At 50.3% G+C, this 20396-nt stretch overlaps 1 protein-coding gene across 1 annotated transcript; it reads left to right on the forward strand.

Annotated features, from left to right (window-relative positions):
• Nucleotides 1-1355: 1355 nt before the first annotated feature.
• LOC123351801 (phospholipase A2 inhibitor and Ly6/PLAUR domain-containing protein-like) lies at nucleotides 1356-19984 on the forward strand. The gene is made up of 5 exons (XM_044991444.1): nucleotides 1356-1503; nucleotides 3384-3506; nucleotides 5623-5781; nucleotides 16290-16430; nucleotides 18982-19984. Exons 1-5 carry the CDS (start codon nucleotides 1446-1448, stop codon nucleotides 19212-19214), a joined length of 714 nt encoding a protein of 237 aa, XP_044847379.1. The 5' UTR covers nucleotides 1356-1445; the 3' UTR covers nucleotides 19215-19984.
• Nucleotides 19985-20396: the final 412 nt, after the last annotated feature.

Below are 20396 nucleotides of genomic sequence, written 5' to 3' on the forward strand. Positions count from 1 at the left end.
GCGGATGAGTCAAACTTATTGAGGTTAGTCAGGAACTTCAGCGAGATCTAACAGGGCTGGGTCAATGGGCAACGTGATGGCAGAAGAAGTTAAGTTTTGATCAATGTAAAGTAACGTGCACTGGGTGTGTGGGGAAGGGAGTGTGACGCATTCCTAGACCTCACGGGTTCTAACTGAACCGGGTTGATCCAGGGAAGGGATCTGAGTGTCCCCCTAGGACAGTGGTTCCCCAGCTTCAACAACCTGCAAACCCCTTTCATTAAAAGGTCAAATCTCACTAACCCCCTCCTAAAAATGAATATTTCCAAGGATTTTCTCCCGTACCTGAGCGTAAATTGTAAAAGCGTGAAAACACTGCAGTGCCCCTCTGCAGACCAGCAGGATGCTCTGACCCTGGCGCCCCGCAGGCCGTGCTGGTCGCCCCATGTCAGAAGGGACGGTGCAGACCTGGAGCAAATACGGACGAGGGAGTGAAAACTGGGCCCGATCCCCAGCTGGTGTCAATCAGTCGTAGCGCCATTGGAGTCAATGGGGACGGATCCCCAGCCTGTTTACACCAGGGTAATTGTTGAAGTCAATGGACCCATAGGCTGGCTGGGGCCCTGGCCGTCTGGCAGTAAGTACCCAGGCTATAGGCTGACTTGCTGTTTAACCGTTTCCTTCTACATTCAATCTATTTGGTGTAACAAGCCGTGAGGCAGGGGCAGGTCGTGTCCCCGTGACTCTCACTGGCTCCATTTGACGTTTCCGCTTTGCTGGTCACCATGATTCCGTCCGGAGCAATGACTTTTACAGGGATTGCCCTACCGAGCGCCCGTCTCCGGATGTCCCGGAGCCCCCGGTCTGCTACTGCTGGGCATGTCTGAGCCATGGGGAGCTGGGGGAAATTCTCTAACCAAAACTTTTCTCCACTGAAAAATGCAGGTTCGGGGCCACTGAAACACTTTGCGAATTTGTGTCAATTTAGCTGCATTGCTTCAGTACAAAAGAAATCCCTAGACAAAACATCCTGAAAAAAAAAGGAAACGTTCTGTCTGGACATTTCCAGAATTAAATGGTTTGGGGGTTTTCTACTCAAATGGTCCTTTTGTTTCAAAATTGACGGCAATTTTTATTTTAAACCAATTTTAAAATATTAAATGCTTGAAAATGAAACACAACCATTTTTTATTTGGCTTTTCAGTTGGACAGGAAATTGGGCCAACTCAAAACAATTCCCACCCCCCTCCCCGATCTTTTAAAACTGCCAGTGAACCAAAGATCTGTTATTTGTGCAGCTCTGTGGCCTGGTGCTCCACCCTGCCCCGAATCTTGGCTGTTACTCCCTTTCCTTCCTCGTTTCAGTCATGACTCTCTCCTCCTCCCCCCCGGCAGCGCTCGCTGTGTCAGTCCTGAGAAGCGCCGTTCAGCTCCGAGCCCGGCCCCGTGGGCCTCCCAGCACCAGGATGGTTTCCTTCATCCTCTGCCTCCTCCCTTCTCTCCTAGCTACAACGAGTGCACAAGGTGAGTCACTCGCTGCTGTGGCCAGGTAACCCCCCCTGGACTTGGACACTTTACACCCCATGGATCCCCAGTCAGGGGAACATCCAGCATGTGCAGGGAGGGGGGATTAGCTCTGGGTGGGGTACAGGGCCCTGTCTACACTATGGCCACTTACCCACAGTGCTGTAGCTGGGCCGGCAGAGCCCCGGAGTGGAGGTGTCGCCAGTCCCAATGGACAGGGGTTTTCCATCCTTCTAGGAACTCACCTCCCCGAGTGACGGAAGCCGAGCCCAGGGAAGCATTCGCCTGTCGACCTGCATCTACTCCAGGGGTTACACCGGTCTAGCTGTGATGCTCAGTGTGTGGATTTTAACCCCACCCCCGAGTGCCACAGCCATATCACCCTAACTGTTTAGTGTCGCCCAGGCCTGGGACACCGTTACTGGACACTGCCCTGAATTCTTATTCCCACAAAGGCCCCTCTGCCCGGCTTTGGCAGCAGAAAGGAGACTTAATATGGGAACAAATGACACTGCTTGGGGAGTGAGTGTAACCTGGAATCAGGCCGGCAGTTTCCGGTAGCAGGGGGCTCTCCAACCTAGGAAACAGAGGCAGAATGAGCTCCAATGGCTGGGACTTGAATATAAACAAACCCCAGCTGGAATAAACCCTGGCAAAAGCTTTTCAAGAAGGGGGTGGGGTGGGCGGGTTCTCCATCCCTTGGTCTCTGTACATTGAGATTGGACATTCTTCTAAAAGATCGGCTCTAGCTCAGCCATCAGATGTGGGCTGCATGGCAGAATGGCTGGAGGAGGTTCTCTGTCTTGGGCAATGCAGAAGCTCAGACTAGATCAGCATCAAAGCCTGAAAATCTAAATCTCTCTAAAAGAAAAGGTGCGAAGCTGCTGCACTTACAGAGCTTGTGTGCAGGGTGCTGTACATAAGGACTAAAGGGCAGAGATCAGTCCCCACATGGCGAGGGGCCAAGACACTGGCCTCTGCACCCCAACCCTTTCCGTCAGACCCCTCTGCCGGCCGGCTGGCAGCCCGGAGAGCCTGGCCGCTTTCACCTCAATGGCATTTCTCTGCTTCTGTGCAACAGGCAACATCTGAATCCTGCATCCGACCAATTCCAATAATCCGGCATCATTGGGCAGAACCCTATTGATTTTAGGGAAAGTGAGAGAACTGGAAGAGGGAAATCGGGGACACACAGAGCCACTGGGTCTGGCCAACCCAGCCACTTTCAGCCCCCTCTGTGACTATGTGTAGGTCACAGAGCCGGTTGGTGGTGACAGTGACACCTTCCAGCTCATCAGTCCAGCCCAGCGTCCCCATGGAGCTTAACATGTTACACCCCGAGCAGCTGATCTACCAGACAGAAAGACAAGTGATGATGGGGAGGGAGAATGGGGGGGTACACAGCAGCTGCGGCATGGTGGGGGGAGAATGGGGGGTCCTGGTCTGGGGGATGGGGATTGGGGGGCACACAGAGCCCCTGGCATGAGGTAGGATGTGTGTGTGGGGGGAGCTAGCCAGGCATCCCTGCAGTGGAAGGGGATTGGAGGGGCATGCGAGGAGTCTGTGAGTGCCACGGGGGGGCTGGCAGGAGCCCCAGGCCGTGCAATGGACTCAGCCAACACAGGCTGCGAAGCGAGCGACTCTCCAGTACTGTGAATACCTGCACAACAGGAGCCATATCTGAGGTGGGCGGGGCTTATTTTGTGGGTGGAGCTTGGGAAAAGCTGGCCCAGGGGCTGAAAGTGTGCAATTGCTGAGTGTCGCCGAGGAAATTGGGTCCATTAACCCCACGGCTAGTTTGGAGCAAAGACTGGGGCTTAGGGAGGTGACACTGTTATGCCCCAGTAAGAAGGAAACACTTGTTCTTGTTCTTTCTCCAGCATCAACCCTGACATGCAAAACCTGCTCTGGTTCAGCAGACGCCTGCCGTGCTGCTCAAAGGACCTGCATAGTAGACAAGGCTACAGGTGTCTGTTTTGCGGTGGCAGAAGAAATTACACTGGGTAGGTTACATTGAGGTCAACTCAGGCACATCCTACCCTGCAGTCTGTCACCAGCCTCACCTCATTGCTAAGCCCAACCCCAACACGGTCCATTAGTGAACACGGTCACCCAGCACAGAGCACTCAGTTTGGGCTCGATGCTTGATTTGTTCAGGAAACATTACGGTGTTTCCTGCCTTCTGGAGTCAGTTGCAAATCTCCTATTGACTTCAGGGCAGCCAGGATTTCAACCCTTGTGCTTTATTTATTTATTTTTATTCACTGAGTTTCCTTCTCCACAACAGACGTCAAAAAGCAAAGTGAAAATGGCCGTTCTGAATCATGTTAAAAACAGGAAATTGGTGCCGAGATCCCTTGTACACTGCTGGACACCCAATGTCCTTTCTGAGCTGCTAGTCTCCTGCTCAGGGCTGGAGCCCTGCATAACACATTTTTAACCTTGCTTGGGATGCAAATTCAAGATGGTTTTTGCCCCTTTGACTTAAAGAGATTCCAAACCTTCTTCACGTTCAACAGCCTGAGCTCTTCAGGCTGGCGGATTTCACTAGTTCCCATCATTTCTCAGCGTTTGCCCTTTGAAATTGAAAATCTGAGTTACAGACCTGGCTTTGTTCATCCTTCCATTGAATTAAATAGATTTAAGGTTCTTTCCATTTATCCTGTAAGAAGGATGCATAGCACAGCATCAGCTTTAACGTGGTCTGTCATTATCTATCTATCTAATCTCCCATACATGCATCTCTCCCTATCTCTCTCTTTCTCTCTCTCTCCTGCTTTTCCCCCCCACCCCCCGACCACACACAGGAAATTTTCCCAGTACAGTGACAACTGGGTTGATTAAAACTTCCCCCCACTCAAGATACGGCTTCACTGCAGAGTTAATGTGGGCTGTGACCCAGGGTTTAACCCTAACCCCCGCCATCCCCTACTACCCCCCCACAAACCCCTTTAACCTCCGTGGATACGAGCTTTGAGCTCAGCCCGGCTGATGCAGTTCAGGGTGCAGCTTAGACCCTGATTCTGCTTAAACTTGGGCTGGAACCCCCCAACTCTGCAGTGGGGACGCGGCTGTAACCTGGGTTACTTCACACGGTGCCGATAGTCCTCCAACGCCTTCCCATAATTCCTGCAGAGCCAGGTTTTCCTGCCCTCCTGCCTGTTCCCTTCTGCTGCACTGAAATCACCTGCCGGTTTACACAGCCCTTGGTGACGTTTCGAACCCCACATTCCCTGCAGCCGGCTCCGGCTCTACCCGGCTCTCAGGCAGAGACGCCGTCGCAGAGACTCGCGGCAGAGAACGGCCCAGCTCAGGGCAGCGCTAGGAGCCTTGGGACATGCCCGCAAAGGCCTAGCGCTGCCCCGGGGTTAGTGCAGCACCGGCCGGGTGGTGTCTGGGTGGATCTAACCCCCGGGAGGCTTCGCAGTGCGGACGCTCACCCCAGGGCATGGCTAACCCGGGTTCACTCTGCAGTGCAGACACGGCCACCGAGTCCTAGACCCCAGGGCCACAAGGGACCGTTGGGATCATCTCGTCTGACCCCCGGCTCAGCACAGGCCAGAGACCTGCCCCAGATCATCCCTAGGGCAGAGCTGGGAGAGAAACCTCCCATCTGGGTTTACACATTGTCCCTGATGGAGAATCCACCGCGGCCCCTGGGAGATCGTCCCAGTTGTTAATGACCCTCCCTGTGAAAAACCTTCCCCTTATTCCCAGTCTGAGTGTGTCCGGCTCCAACTCCCAGCCACGGGACGGCGTCCGACCTTCCGCCGCCCGACTGAGGAGCCCGTCAGTGAACGTTTGTTCCCCGGGTAGGTTCTGGTGGATGGGGACCACGTCGCCCCTGAACCGTCTCTGTGTTCAGCTCCACGGATCGAGCTGCTGGCGTCTCTCGTGCTAGGGCAGGTTTTCTAACCCTTCAATCGTCCTCACGGCTCTTCTCTGCCACTGACCAACTGACCAACCTCCTTCCTGAACGGTGGGGCCCAGAACCGGGCACAGGCTCCCAGCAGCGTCGCCCCAGGGCCAGACACGGAGGTAAAATAACCTCCCTGCTCCGCCTCGAGGTTCCCCCACCAGCCTCTCAGTTCTGTTCTTTGTTTTCTTTCTTTACAACAGGTGGGATAAAGACCACGGGCTTCGCCAGTGGCTGTTTAGATAAATCTAATATTGGCATAAAAGACCCCGTCACTCTTACTCTTGGAAATGGCACGTGTCTGCGGATCAACCCCACATGGTGCAACACAGACAATAACTGTAACTCGGCTGTACCGGAAGGTAGGTTATAGATCTGTTTTACTGGCCCCATTTAAGGGCTTGTTCACCCAAACAATTAGACAGCGGTGAGCTGGGGTGTTTGTTACTGTGCCTCGGTGGGTCACAACGGAGAATACCAAATTCAGGACAGGCTGCTGGGGAAAAGGGCAGACACACCCCAAAACTGGTGGCTATTCTTCCATGAGATATACCAAACCAGCAACCAACGTAAACTTCTGTCTCACCACACCAGCTAACAAGAAGTCAGCAGTGCAGCCTCCTTAGGCCCTCCAGTCCTTGTATCACCACCAAAAACCCTAGACTTAATGATGAGTGGTTATTGAAAACCAATTTTATCAAACAAAAGGGTTCTTCTGATCCCAAAGGACCAGCCACATACCCAGGTCACTATATAACTCAGATCTTAGAATAGTCATGCTGGTGCCAATCCTTTAGTATCTAAAATCTAAAGTAGGGCTGTCAAGTGATTAAAAAATTAATTGCAATTAATCACACTGTTAAACAATAATAGAATACCATTTATTTTAAAAATGTGCATGTTTTCTGCATTTTCAGATATATAGTGTTCTCCGACTGATTTTTGAATGTTACAATTCTTGATGTCTGATTTGTATCCAATAATTCTTTTGCGTAGAGACTGTCCAGGTTTGGCCAATGTACATGGCAGAGGGGCATTGCTGGCACATGATGGCATCTATCACAATGGTAGATGTGCAGGTGAACAAGCCCTGGATGGTGTGGCTGATGTGGTTAGGTCCTATGATGGTGTCCCCTGAATAGAGATGTGGACAGAGTTGGCACCAGGGTTTGTTGCAGGGTTTGATTCCCGGGTTAATGTTTCTGTTCTATGGTGTGTGGTTGCTGGTGAGTATTTGCTTCAGGTTGGGGGGCTGTCTGTAAGCGAGGACTGGCCTGTCTCCCAAGGTCTGTGAGAGTGAGGGATCATCCTCCAGGATAGATTGTAGATCCTAGACGATGTGCTGGAGAGGTTTTAGTTGGGAGACAGGCCAGTCCTCGCTGTATTTTAAAGAAGCCTTATTGAGGGTGCAGGAACAAACCATCCCGATGTGCAGAAAGAATAGCAAATGTGGCAGGCAACCAACTTGGCTTAACAGAGAAATCTTTGGTGAGCTTAAACACAAAAAGGAAGCTTACAAGGAGTGGAAACTTGGACAGATGACTAGGGAGGAATATAAAAATATTGCTCGAGCATGCAGGGGTGTAATCAGGAAGGGCAAAGCATAATTGGATTTGCAGCTAGCAAGGGATGTGAAGGGTAACAAGAAAGGTTTCTACAGGTATGTTAGCAACAAGAAGAAGGTCAGGGAAAGTGTGGGCCCCTTACTGAATGGGGGAGGCAACCTAGTGACAGAGGATGTGGAAAAAGCTGAAGTACTCAATGCTTTTTCTGCCTCGGTCTTCACAGACAAGGTCAGCTCCCAGACTACTGCACTGAGCAGCACAGTATGGGAAGGAGGTGAGCAGCCCTCAGTGGTGAAAGAATAGGTAAAGGACTATTTAGAAAAGCTGGACATGCACAAGTCCATGTGTCCAGATCTAATGCATCTGAGGGTGCTGAGAGAGTTGGCAGATGTGATTGCAGAGCCATTGACCATTATCTTTGAAAACTCGTGGCGATCAGGGGAGGTCCCGGACGACAGGAAAAAGGCAAATGTAGTGCCCATCTTTAAAAAAGGGAAGAAAGAGAACCCAGGGAACTACAGACCAGTCAGCCTCACTTCAGTCCCCGACAAATTCATGGAGTAGATGCTAAAGGAATCCATTTTGAAGCACTTGGAGGAGAGGAAGGTGATTAGGAACAGTCAACATGGATTGACCAAGGGCAAGTCATGCCTGACCAACCTGATTGCCTTCTATCAGTCAGCAGTGTGCCCTTGTTGCCAAGAAGTCTAATGGCATATTGGGCTGTATTAGTAGGAGCATTGCCATCAGATCAAGGGAAGTGATTATTCCCCTCTACTCAGCACTGGTGAGGCCACATCTGGAGTACTGTGTCCAGTTTTGGGCCCCCCACTACAGAAAGGATGTGGACAAATTGGAGAGAGTCCAGTGGAGGGCAACAAAAATGATTAGGGGACTGGGGCACATGACTTATGGGGAGAGGCTGAGGGAACTGGGGTTATTTAATCTGCAGAAGAGAAGACTGAGGGGGGATTTGATAGCAGCCTTCAACTACCTGAAGGGGGGTTCCAAAGAGGATGGAGCTCAGCTGTTCTCAGTGGTGGCAGATGACAGAACAAGCAGCAATGCTCTCAAGTTGCAGTGGGGGAGGTTTAGGTTGGATATTAGGAAACACTATTTCACTTGGAGGCTGGTGAAGCACTGGAATGGGTTCCCTAGGGAGGTCGTAGAATCTCCTTCCTTAGAGGTTTTTAAGGCCCGGCTTGACAAAGCCCTGGCTGGGATGATTTAGTTGGGGTTGGTCCTGCTTTGAGCAGGGGGTTGGACTAGATACCTCCTGAGGTACCTTCCAACTCTGATATTCAATGATTCTAAGATGGCTGGAAACCGGGTTCGGAGCCCCGGGGCTGTTCATTGCTGGCCACTCTATTCCCATGGGCCCTTGTGCGAAAAATTCAAAACCACCCATTTGGCCATTTCCCCAAACAATGTGATTTCCTGTCGCTTTCAGCATTTGAAGCAGTGAGTGATCCCAGCTGTGACATCGCCGGCGTCACAGAGCCGTGGGGGGAGAACACACATGGGTGGGATATCCACACCCAGGGCCCAGCTTGCTCCAGGCAGGCAGGGATAGTGGGAGGAGGGGTTGCCTTGGATAGCAAAGGTGTCTGCACCTGCTCTGAGGCTGAGATGTGAATAGCAGACGGACTCATTGGAAATCTCTGGATAGGGATAAAAGGGGAAAAACCAGGGGGGCGCACCATGGTAGGGTTGGCTACAGACCGGCTAGGCAGGAAGAAGAGGAGAATGAGGCTTTTTTTAAACAATTAACAAAATCATGCAAAGCCCAGGACTCATAGACTCATAGACTTTAAGGTCAGAAGGGACCATTATGATCATCTAGTCTGACCTCCTGCACAACACAGGCCACAGAATCTCACCCATCCACTCCTGTAACAAACCCCTAGCCTATGTCTGAGTTATTGAAGTCCCCAAATTGCGGTTTGAAGACCTCAAGCTGCAGAGAATCCTCCAGCAAGTGACCTGTGCCCCATGCTGCAGAGGAAGGCGAACAACCTCCAGGGCCTCTGCCAATCTGCCCTGGAGGAAAATTCCTTCCCGACCCCAAATATGGCGATCAGTTAAACCCTGAGCATGTGGGGAAGACTCACCAGCCAGCACCCAGGAAAGAATTCTCTGCAGTAACTCAGATCCCACCCCATCTAACATCCCATCATAGACCACTGGGCATACTTACCTGCTGATAATCAAAGATCAATTGCCAAATTAATTGCCAAAATTAGGCTATCACCATCATACCATCCCCTCCATAAACTTATCAAGCTTAGTCTTAAAGCCAGATATGTCTTTTGCCCCCACTACTCCCCTTGGAAGGCTGTTCCAGAACTTCACTCCTCTAATGGTTAGAAACCTTCATCTAATTTCAAGTCTAAACTTCCTCGTGTCCAGTTTATATCCATTTGTTCTTGTGTCCACATTGGTACTAAGCTTAAATAATTCATCTCCCTCCCTAATATTAATCCCTCTGATATATTTATAAAGAGCAATCATATCCCCTCTCAACCTTCTTTTGGTTAGGCTAAACAAGCCAAGCTCTTTGAGTCTCCTTTCATAAGGCAGGTTTTCCATTCCTCGGATCATCCTAGTAGCCCGTCTCTGAACCTGTTCCAGTTTGAATTCATCCTTCTTAAACATGGGAGACCAAAACTGCACACAGTATTCCAGATGAGGTCTCACCAGTGCCTTGTATAACAGTACTAACACCTCCTTGTCTTTGCTGGAAATACCTCGTCTGATGCATCCTAAAACCGCATTAGCTTTTTTAACAGCCATATCACATTGGCGGCTCATAGTCATCCTGTGATCAACCAATACCCCGAGGTCCTTCTCCTCCTCTGTTACTTCCAACTGATGCGTCCCCAATTTATAACTAAAATACTTGTTATTAAACCCTAAATGCATGACCTTGCACTTTTCACTATTAAATTTCATCCTATTACTGTAGAAGCAGCAAAGAATCCTGTGGCACCTTATAGACTAACAGACGTTTTGCAGCATGAGCTTTCGTGGGTGAATACCCACTTCTTCAGATGCAATTAGTGGAAATTTCCAGGGACAGGTATATATAAGCAAGCAAGAAACAAGCTAGAGATAACGAGGTTAGTTCAATCAGGGAGGATGAGACCCTGTTCTAGCAGTTGAGGTGTGAAAACCAAGGGAGGAGAAACTGGTTCTGTAGTTGGCAAGCCATTCACAGTCTTTATTTAATCCTGAGCTGATGGTGTCAAATTTGCAGATGAACTGGAGCTCAGCAGTTTCTCTTTGAAGTCTGATCCTAAAGCTTTTTTGCTGTAGGATGGCCACCTTAAGAGCTGCTATTGTGTGGCCAGGGAGGTTGAAGTGTTCTCCTACATGTTTTTGTATATTGCCATTCCTAATGTCTGATTTGTGTCCATTTACCCTTTTCCTTAGAGACTGTCCAGTTTGGCCGATGTACATAGCAGAGGGGCATTGCTGGCATATGATGGCATATATTACATTGGTGGATGTGCAGGTGAATGAACCGGTGATGGTGTGGCTGATCTGGTTAGGTCCTGTGATGGTGTTGCTGGTGTAGATATGTGGGCAGAGTTGGCATCAAGGTTTGTTGCATGGATTGGTTCCTGAGCTAGAGTTACTATGGTGCGGTGTGCAGTTGCTGGTGAGAATATGCTTCAGGTTGGCAGGTTGTCTGTGGGCGAGGACTGGCCTGCCACCCAAGGCCTGTGAAAGTGTGGGATCATTGTCCAGGATGGGTTGTAGATCCCTGATGATGCGTTGGAGGGGTTTTAGCTGGGGACTGTATGTGATGGCCAGTGGAGTCCTGTTGGTTTCTTTCTTGGGTTTGTCTTGCAGTAGGAGGCTTCTGGGTACACGTCTGGCTCTGCTGATCTGTTTCCTTATTTCCTCGTGTGGGTACTGTAGTCTTGAGAATGCTTGGTGGAGATTTTGTAGCTGTTGGTCTCTGTCTGAGGGGTTAGAGCAGATACGGTTGTACCTCAGTGCTTGGCTGTAGATAATGGATCTTGTGGTGTGTCCGGGATGGAAGCTGGAGGCATGAAGTTGGCATAGTGGTCGGTAGGTTTTCGGTATAGGGTGGTGTTAATGTGACCATCACTTATTTGCACCGTGGTGTCTAGGAAGTGGACCTCCCGTGTAGATTGGTCCAGGCTGAGGTTGATGGTGGGGTGGAAGCTGTTGAAATCGTGGTGGAATTTTTCCAGAGTCTCCTTCCCATGGGTCCAGATGATGAAGATGTCATCGATGTAGCGTAGGTAGAGAAGGGGCGTGAGTGGACGGGAGCTGAGGAAGCGTTGTTCCAGGTCGGCCATAAAAATATTGGCATATTGTGGGGCCATGCGGGTTCCCATAGCGGTGCCACTGATCTGGAGATATATATTGTCATCAAATTTGAAATAGTTGTGTGTGAGGATAAAGGCACAGAGCTCAGCAACCAATTGTGCTGTGGCATCATCAGGGATACTGTTCCTGACAGCTTGTATTCCATCAGTGTGTGGGATGTTTGTGTAGAGAGCCTCTACATCCATGGTGGCTAGGATGGTGTTTTCTGGAAGGTCACTAATGCATTGTAGTTTCCTCAGGAAATCAGTGGTGTCACGGAGATAGCTGGGAGTGCTGGTGGCATAGGGTCTGAGTAGAGAGTCTACATATCCAGACAGTCCTTCAATGAGAGTGCCAATGCCCGAGATGATGGGGCGTCCAGGATTTCCGGGTTTGTGGATCTTGGGTAGTAGATAGAATAACCCTGGTCGAGGCTCTAAGGGTATGTTGATTTGTTCCGGTGTTAGTGTAGGGAGTGTCTTGAGTAGATGGTGCAGTTTCTTAGTGTATTCTTCAGTGGGATCTGAGGGAAGTAGCCTGTAAAATTTGGTATTGGAGAGTTGTCTGGCGGCCTCCTTTTGGTAGTCAGACCTGTTCATGATGACAACAGCACCTCCTTTATCAGCCTCTTTGATTATAATGTCAGGATGGTTTCTGAGGCTGAAGAAACCCTATTACTATTACTCCAGTTTACAAGGTCATCCAGATCTTCCTGTATGATATCCCGGTCCTTCTCTGTGTTAGCAATACCTCCCAGCTTTGTGTCATCCGCAAACTTTATTAGCACATTCCCACTTTTTGTGTCAAGGTCAGTAATAAAAAGGTTAAATAAGATTGGTCCCAAAACTGATCCCTGAGGAACTCCACTAGTAACCTCCTTCCAGCCTGACAGTTCACCTTTCAGTATGACCCATTGTAGTCTCCCCTTTAACCAGTTCCTTATCCACCTTTCAATTTTCATATTGATCCTCATCTTTTCCAATTTAACTAATAATTCCCCATGTGGAACCGTGTCAAATGTCTTACTGAAATCAAGGTAAATTAGATCCACTGCATTTCCTTTGTCTAAAAAGTCTGTTACCGTCTCAAAGAAGGAGATCAGGTTGGTTTGGCACGATCTACCTTTTGTGAAACCATGTTGTATTTTGTCCCAATTACCATTGACCTCAATGTCCTTGACTACGTTCTCCTTCAAAATTTTTTCCAAGACCTTACATACTACAGATGTCAAACTAACAGGCCTATAGTTACTCGGATCACTTTTTTTTCCTTTCTTAAAAATAGGAACTATGTTAGCAATTCCCCAGTCGTACGGTAAAACCCCTGAGTTTACCGATTTATTAAAAATTCTTGCTAATGGGCTTGCAATTTCATGTGCCAGTTCCTTTAATATTCTTGGATGAAGATTATCTGGGCCCTCCGATTTAGTCCCATTTAGCTGTTTGAGTTTGGCTTCTACCTCAGATGTGGTAATATCTACCTTCATATCCTCATTCCCAATTGTCATCCGTCCATTATCCCTAAACTCCTCATTAGCCTTATTAAAGACTGAGGCAAAGTATTTGTTTAGATATTGGGCCATGCCTAGATTATCCTTAACCTCCACTCCATCCTCAGTGTTTAGCGGTCCCACTTCTTCTTTCTTTGTTTTCTTCTTATTTATATGCCTATAGAAACTTTTACTATTGGTTTTAATTCCCTTTGCAAGGTCCAAATCTACATGGCTTTTAGCCTTTCTCACTTCATCCCTACGTGTTCTGACCTCAATAAGGTAGCTTTCCTTGCTAATCCCTCCCATCTTCCACTCCTTGTAGGCTTTCTGCTTTTTCTTAATCACCTCTCTGAGGTGCTTGTTCATCCAGCTTGGTCTACAACTCCTGCCTATGATTTTTTTTCCCCTTTCTTGGGATGCAGGCTTCTGATAGTTTCTGCAACTTTGACTTGAAGTAATTCCAGGCCTCCTCTGCCTTTAGATCCACAAGTTCTTCAGTCCAATCCACTTGCCTAACTAATTTCCTTAATTCTTTAAAGTTAGCCCTTTTGAAATCAAACACCCTAGTCCCAGATCTATTTTTGTTTATCCTTCCATCTAGTTTGAAATGAATTAGCTCATGATCACTCGGACCAAGGTTGTCCCCTGCAACCATGTCTTCTATGAGGTCCTCACTACTCACCAAAACCAAATCTAAAATGGCATCCCCTCTTGTTGGTTCTTCAACTACTTGGTGAAGGAATCCATCAGCTATCGCATCCAGAAAAATCTGAGCCCTATTATTGTTACTAGCACTTGTCCTCCAGTCTATATCTGGGAAGTTAAAGTCTCCCATGATCACACAATTCCCATTAGTGTTTACTTCATTAAAAACAGTAAAGAGGTCTCTATCCATATCCAGATCAGATCCCGGCGGTCTGTGGCACACCCCAAGCACTATCTCAGGGGAGGCTCTAGTAGCTTTCTTTCCCAATGTGATTTTTGCTCAGACAGACTCTGTCTTATCCATTCCATCCCTTCTTATTTCTTTACAGTTAACCTCATCATTGATATACAGTGCTACTCCACCACCTTTGCCTTTATTTCTGTCTTTCCTAAACAGCACATAGCCTTCAGTACCTGTACTCCAGTCATGATCTACTATTCCACCATGTTTCTGTTATCCCTATAATATCCGGTTTCACTTCCTGCACCAGTAGCTCTAGTTCCTCCATTTTGTTTCCTAGGCTCCTCGCATTAGTGTACAGACAGCTTAATTTTTGCCCTTTGGCTTCACTGACATTCTTTACCTGGGGGTTAGGCACAGACATTCTACCACCAGCCTCACCTATTACACTGGTATCTACACAACCCTTCCTCCTTATGTCCATTCCCCTGCCCACGGCTGTATCCTCTCTTACTTTGTTTTCTTCCCTCTCAATGTTGTATTCCGGCGTGGAGATTACCTGGACATCTCCCAACCATCTCCCCCAAATTCCTAGTTTAAAGCTCTCTTAATCAGTTGGGCCAGCCTCCATCCTAGAAGCCTATTTCCCTCCTTACTCAGGTGAAGTCCATCCCGAGAGAACAGTCCTCTGTCCATGAATGCCTCCCAGTGGCCGTACATCCCAAAGCCCCACCACTGCCTGAGCCATCTGTTGATCGCCATAATCTTGTCACACCTTTGTTGCCCTTCTCTAGGAACAGGCAGAATCCCACTAAGATCACCTGATCCTCAATTTCCTTAAGCATCTTCCCCAGCCTGGCATAGTCTCCCTTGAATACGTTCCAGCGAGAATCTAGCCGTATCATTTGTTCCCACATAAAGGACAATCAGCGGATTCTTTCCCGCTCCCGTTAGGATCCTTTTCAGCCTCAGGTCCACATCCCGTATCTTAGCACCCGTCAGACAGCACACCCTTCTGTTCTCCGGATCAGCTCTAGTTACCGGCCTGTCTATTCTTCTCAGTAAGGAGTCCCCAATCATGTAGACCTGCCTTTTCCTGGTGAGTGTGATTCTCCGGTCTATGCCCTGCTCCCACTGTCTGCAAGTCCTCTTGATTGCTATTGTCCCTTGCAATCCTCCGCAACCCATCCCGTATCCTCCTGGGGCTCATATTTGGTGTTGTCTCCATTGACTCTTCCCCTCTTCCTATAGGACTAGCTGCTCTTCTCTCTTTCCTTGCCCTCTCACCTTCAGCGACCACCTGCTGTGCCCCTTCTTCATTTTCCAACTCTGCAAACCTGTTCCTGAGCTCTATTGCTCCTTCACTGGCCCATCTTTTCCTCTGCCTGGTTCTCTTAGTCACATGCTTCCACTGTCCACTTTCCTCACCCAGCAGTCTCCCCTCAGAATTCTTTGGTCCTGCTTCCATCTGCAAGTCTGAGATTATCCCTTCAGCCTCCTCATGTCTTTGCTCCATCATCCGCTCGAACCCCCTTCTAAACTCAACCAGAGTTTCCACCTGCATCTCCAGTCCTCGGATCTTTTCTTCCATCAGCTCTATCAGGCGGCACTTCATGCAGACGAAACTCTTTTCAGGTACCACCTCCAGGATCATGTACTTGCTGCAGCTTCCACATCCAGTCATCCTCATTGTGTCTTTCACTGCTGCCTCTGTATCGGTCATAGCCTTCCCACCTAAAACCTGTTAGTCCAGGAAACACAAACCAAAACAAAGCCCCAACAGGCACCAGAACACTGGCAGACCACCACCCCTCCCTTCACTAGCCTGTCAGTTCCTCTGCCTAGGTCTAAGTCTCCCCCGCAAACTCCCAGTGAAACTCCCCTGTTTACAGCTCTGTTTGCTGGCTGCTGTGCCGCTGCAGCTGTCTAGGGACGTGTGGTGATGGGGGACTTCAGCCACCCAGAGATCGGTTGGAAAATAACACAGCCGGGCAGATTGTCCAACAAGTTCATGGAATTCATTGGGGACAACATTTTTTATTGCACTCTTCTCTTCCTTGCCATGGATTCAGAGAACCCACCATGCCCCCCTTCCCCTCTTCCCCCCGCCCATATCAGATCTGTGTATATGCCCCCTTCACCCTCCTTCCACCTCCCCCCGCCACTATCCTCCTTTCTGTCTGGGAGATGGGTCATTCTGGGTGTCACTGTGTTACACCCCCGGGGACGCTGGGGAGAGCGGAGATGGGGTGTCAGTGGGGCCATTGACCAGGGGTTTGATCTGAGACAATCGCAGAGGTGGCTGGGCTGATCAGATGTCAGGGTGTGTGCCTGGGTGGGCGGGAGAGGGGGGTCTGATTTCTCCCAAAGACGGCAGGCTTCTGGCCCTGGGTGCCTAGAAAATGCCCAGAAATTCTGGAACTGATCGGCTGCCAGGGTCAGAGGTTGCTGTATGACAGACGGATGCTGTCGGGCTGGGGGTAGGGACCTTTAAATGCTCAGGCAATGCAGGGCAGTGGGTGCAACATACAGTTTGAGCGAGGTTTAACCCACCCGGTAATCAAGTCTCTCTCTCTCGGTTCTCAGTGCCCAAGGGGAGCACCACCAAGAATGGGCTGCAGTGCCCAACCTGCTGGTCTCTGAGCGCCGATACCTGTGACAGCCACATCGCCCCTTGTATGGGGGACGAGACCTATTGCATCGATTTCGCTGGGACGGTACGGAGAGGTAAATGCTGCCAGCTGGCCGCAGTGCGGGAGCTGCCCTGGGAATCTCACGCCTCAGGAACTCCCCAAAGGGCGGTTGAAACCTAGGGCCAGTCTACACTGCGCCATTGTACCACATCTGGTGAAGACGCTCTGTGCTGACGGGAGAGAGCTCGGCTGTCCGCACAATAAATCCACCTCCGCGAGCGGCAGTGGGGACGTCAGTGGGAAGTGGGCACCGGATGGCGTAACTTACATCGCTGAAGGACGTGGCTTCTTCACACCCCTGAGTGACATACTGAGCCAAGCTGTAGTGTAGACAGGCCCTTAGAGTCTCCCAGACCCGCAGGCTGTGCTGAGCCCTTGGGCGGTTGGGAGCCACCAAGAGGGGTTTTGGCCAGAGGGAAGGAGTGAGGAATTTGGAAGTTTTCCCTTCCAGACCAGCTCCCCCCTCCCAGCGATGCCGCCCTGCTCCTGGAGTTATGACAACACAGTACTTGCCATGGGAAGGGTTGTCATGTCAATGATGCAGAGCTGGGGAGAGAACCCAGGAGTCCTGGCTCCCAGCCATGCTGCTCTAACCACTAGACCCCACCCCCTGTATGTTTTAAGATGGAGCTAAGCTATTGCTCAGTGCGGAAGCTCCTGTTCTCAGTGTGTGTCCAGGACTCCCAGCGCTTTGGGGTGTTTATAAAATAACTGAACTGAACCCGGTCGAGGCTGCAGGGGATGGTGAAAGCTGGGCCTGGGCCATTCACTTTTCACCACGGGCCTGGCCCCCTTCCCCTCCTCTTCTCCCGGAGGTCCTGCCGCCCGGCCAGGCTGGAAACTGGAGCCCGGCCTGTCATAGGTTTGTTCCCCACTTTGAACTTTAGCGTCCAAAAGGTGGGGACCTGCATGTACCCTTCTAAGCTTAAATCCTAGCTTAGATCTGATAGTGCTGCCACCAACCAATAATATAGTGGTTTGGTCACTTTCCATTCCCCGCAAACCTTCCCTGGGGAACCCAAGACCCAAACCCCTTGAGTCTTAACACAAAGGGAAATAAACCATTCCCCCACCTTCCCCCCTCCCAGACTTTCCCTCCCTTGGTCAGACGACCTTGATTCAACCTCCTTGAATCTAAAAGAAAGAGGGATTCACCTTCCCCCCACTTCTCTCTTCCCCCCACCTATCCCTGGTGAGTCAGACTAATCCTCTGGGGTCTCAAACAAGGGAAAAATCAATCAGGTTCTTAAAAAGAAAAAGTTTTTCTTTTCTTTTCTTTCTTTTCATAAAATCAAGGGCTAGTCTACACTTACCAGCCGGGTCGACGTGGTGAGTTCGACTTCTCGGAGTTCGAACTATCGCGTCTAATCTGGACGCGATAGTTCGAACTCTGGAAGCGCCGGGGTCGACTCCGGTACTCCACCACTGCAAAAGGCGGTGGCGGAGTCGACCTTGGAGCTGCGGACTTCGATTCCGCGGCGTCTGGACGCGTGAGTAGTTCGAACTAGGGTACTTCGAATTCATCTACGCTATTCACGTAGCTGAACTTGCGTACCCTAGTTCGACCCCCGCTCTTAGTGTAGAACTGCCCTAACTATGTAACACCAGGATGGAAAATATACAGGGTTTAGCTTATAAAAACTAAAGGGACTCCCCCCCCTTCTAGCATAAGCACAAGTAACAGCAAACAGAAATAAAATAATCTTCCAGCAAACACACATTTGCAAATACAGAAAGCAACCAAAAGACTAATCCGCTTTTTAACTAATAGTCTCTTCTATTCAATATAGTGAGTATTTCAGGAAGCTTGGAGAGCCTGTAAATACGTCTGGCTTCTCTTAATCCCAAGAGAGAACGGACAACAACACAAAAAGCACAAACAAAGACTTCCCTCCACCGAGATTTTTAAAGTATCTTGTCCCCTGATGGGTCCTCTGGTCAGGTGTTAGCCAGGTTCACTGAGCTTGTTAACCCTTTACAGGTAAAAGAGACCTTAACCCTTAACTATCTGTTTATGATACGGCCCAAGGAGCCTGAGCAGCTGTGGGGTGCTGTGCAGTCTCCATCTGCCCTGGGCAGGGGACCCAGAGGGCAGGGACTCGGGCCACGGGCTGTTCTCAGTCCCCCCACCCTGGGCAGGTGGAGATGCCCAGGGTCCCCAGCCCTGCAACGGCTTCCGGCTTGGCTGGAGGGCAGGGCCCCAAGGGGAAGAGAAGAGGTGGGGCGGGACCATGGAGGGGGCAGGGCCTCATGGCCCCCCCACTTTTAGGAAGACTCTGTCGACCCTGGCCTGAGCATGTTCCCCGGGGGTGCCGGGCGCTGGAGAAGGACCAGCCCCTGGCGATCAGCTGGTTCCAAACTCCAGCTTCAGTCTCGTGTGGAGCTGCAGAAAGGGGCGCGGGGGAGGCAGGAGGGGACCAGACGCCCGCCCTGCCGTGGCCGGTTACAGCGAGAGCAGGGAGAGCACCGGGGGGTGGGAACGGGAGGCAGAGGTGGGAACCGCTGGATGGTGGAGACAGAGGTTCTGGGGCAGAGAAGGAACCAGAGCTGCCCCCACCTAATAACAGGCTCATTTTCTCCATCAGGTTCAGCTACTTCATCATTTGCTGCAAAAGGCTGCGCTACTGCGTCCACAAAAGTGATTAAAATGGGAATGGGCCTGTTTTCTGCACTCTCCACGTTCACGTTCACCAAAGCGACCTCCAAACCTGCGGAGAAAACACCCCCCAGTGGGGCCAGCCCAGCTCTGGGGAGATTCTCTTTCGCCCTCTACCTGCCTGGCCTGACTGGGCTGCTGCTGGTGAAGCTGCTCGCCTGACCCCCGCCCGGCACGGCCCCCGCAGCACCTGATTCCTGCGCTTTGCAGCCCGAGCTCGGAATCGTACGTTAATTCTATTGATTACTTACGAAGTCCCAGTGCTCGCTGGGAGGTCTGACAGCCTCTAATTCCTAGATCCGTCCCAGTGTTATTAAAATTGCTGTTCAGTTGGGAACCCGGAGGGGGCTGGTTGCAGCCCTTGCACTGTAGGAAACTTCTGTGTTTCTAATGGTTGATCAGCACATTTAGCAGAGTCCCAAAGGCTCCAGCCCAGGAAGGGGGACAGCGGTAATACAGAATGTCCATCTGAACTGCCCGTTCTCGCACCGCCCCTTGCGGAACAACCGGAAATGTTAGACATTATCTTCCTCCTCACCAGCACCTTCCTCCTCCTCACCTGGGGCCGTGATCCGTGCACCCCCCAAACACTGCGTCTCGCTCGCCTCCTGCCCACAGGCTGGGGTGCAACTTGTATAATGTTACGCTGACGCCACTGTGCCTAATGCCTATTCAGTAGGGGCTTCTCCCCTGCGCCTTATCTGTATCTCCTCACCCTGCCGATGTCGAGGTCCCTTCTCCTGTAGGTTAGGATGTTACTGATCTCAGCTTATTCTCAGACACGTCAATTCCTTGCCATGGCCGGCTTGTGGTCAGACATCTGCAGACGTTCCCGTCCTACAATATCCCAAAGCCGGGGTTAGCTCACGTCCCTGTGGCTGGCTGGTGTTGTTATGGAGAAACCTCCCCCTTAAACACTCTGTTCCCAGGTCCCCCAAACGTAGGGGCGAGTTGTGATAAGTAAAGTTGGGGGCGAGCAGCTCCCTTTGATGGACACCCAGCCAGCCAGTTAGCTGTAAAATCCCTCTTGGTAGCTGGTCTCTACTTGCTTTACCTGTAAAGGGTTAAAAAGTCCCCCAGGTAAAGAAAAGGAAGTGGGCACCTGACCAAAAGAGCCAGTGGGAAGGTAGAACTTTTTGAAATGGGGAAAGAAACTTTCCCTTTGGGTGTTGGTCTCTCTGTGCTGCGGGGACAGGAGCAGCCAAGCTATAAGCAGCAATGCTGGGTAAGCTTTGAACCAGGTATGAAACATTATTTTCCCTGCCTAGCAGGGCTCATTGGGACAGGGAATGTCCAGGTGGACGCGATCAGGTTATTTCTTTATTTTGGCTTGTGGACTCCTCT

Source organism: Mauremys mutica, chromosome 17, assembly GCF_020497125.1.
Source record: "Mauremys mutica isolate MM-2020 ecotype Southern chromosome 17, ASM2049712v1, whole genome shotgun sequence".
In the NCBI taxonomy this organism is placed as follows: domain Eukaryota; kingdom Metazoa; phylum Chordata; order Testudines; family Geoemydidae; genus Mauremys; species Mauremys mutica.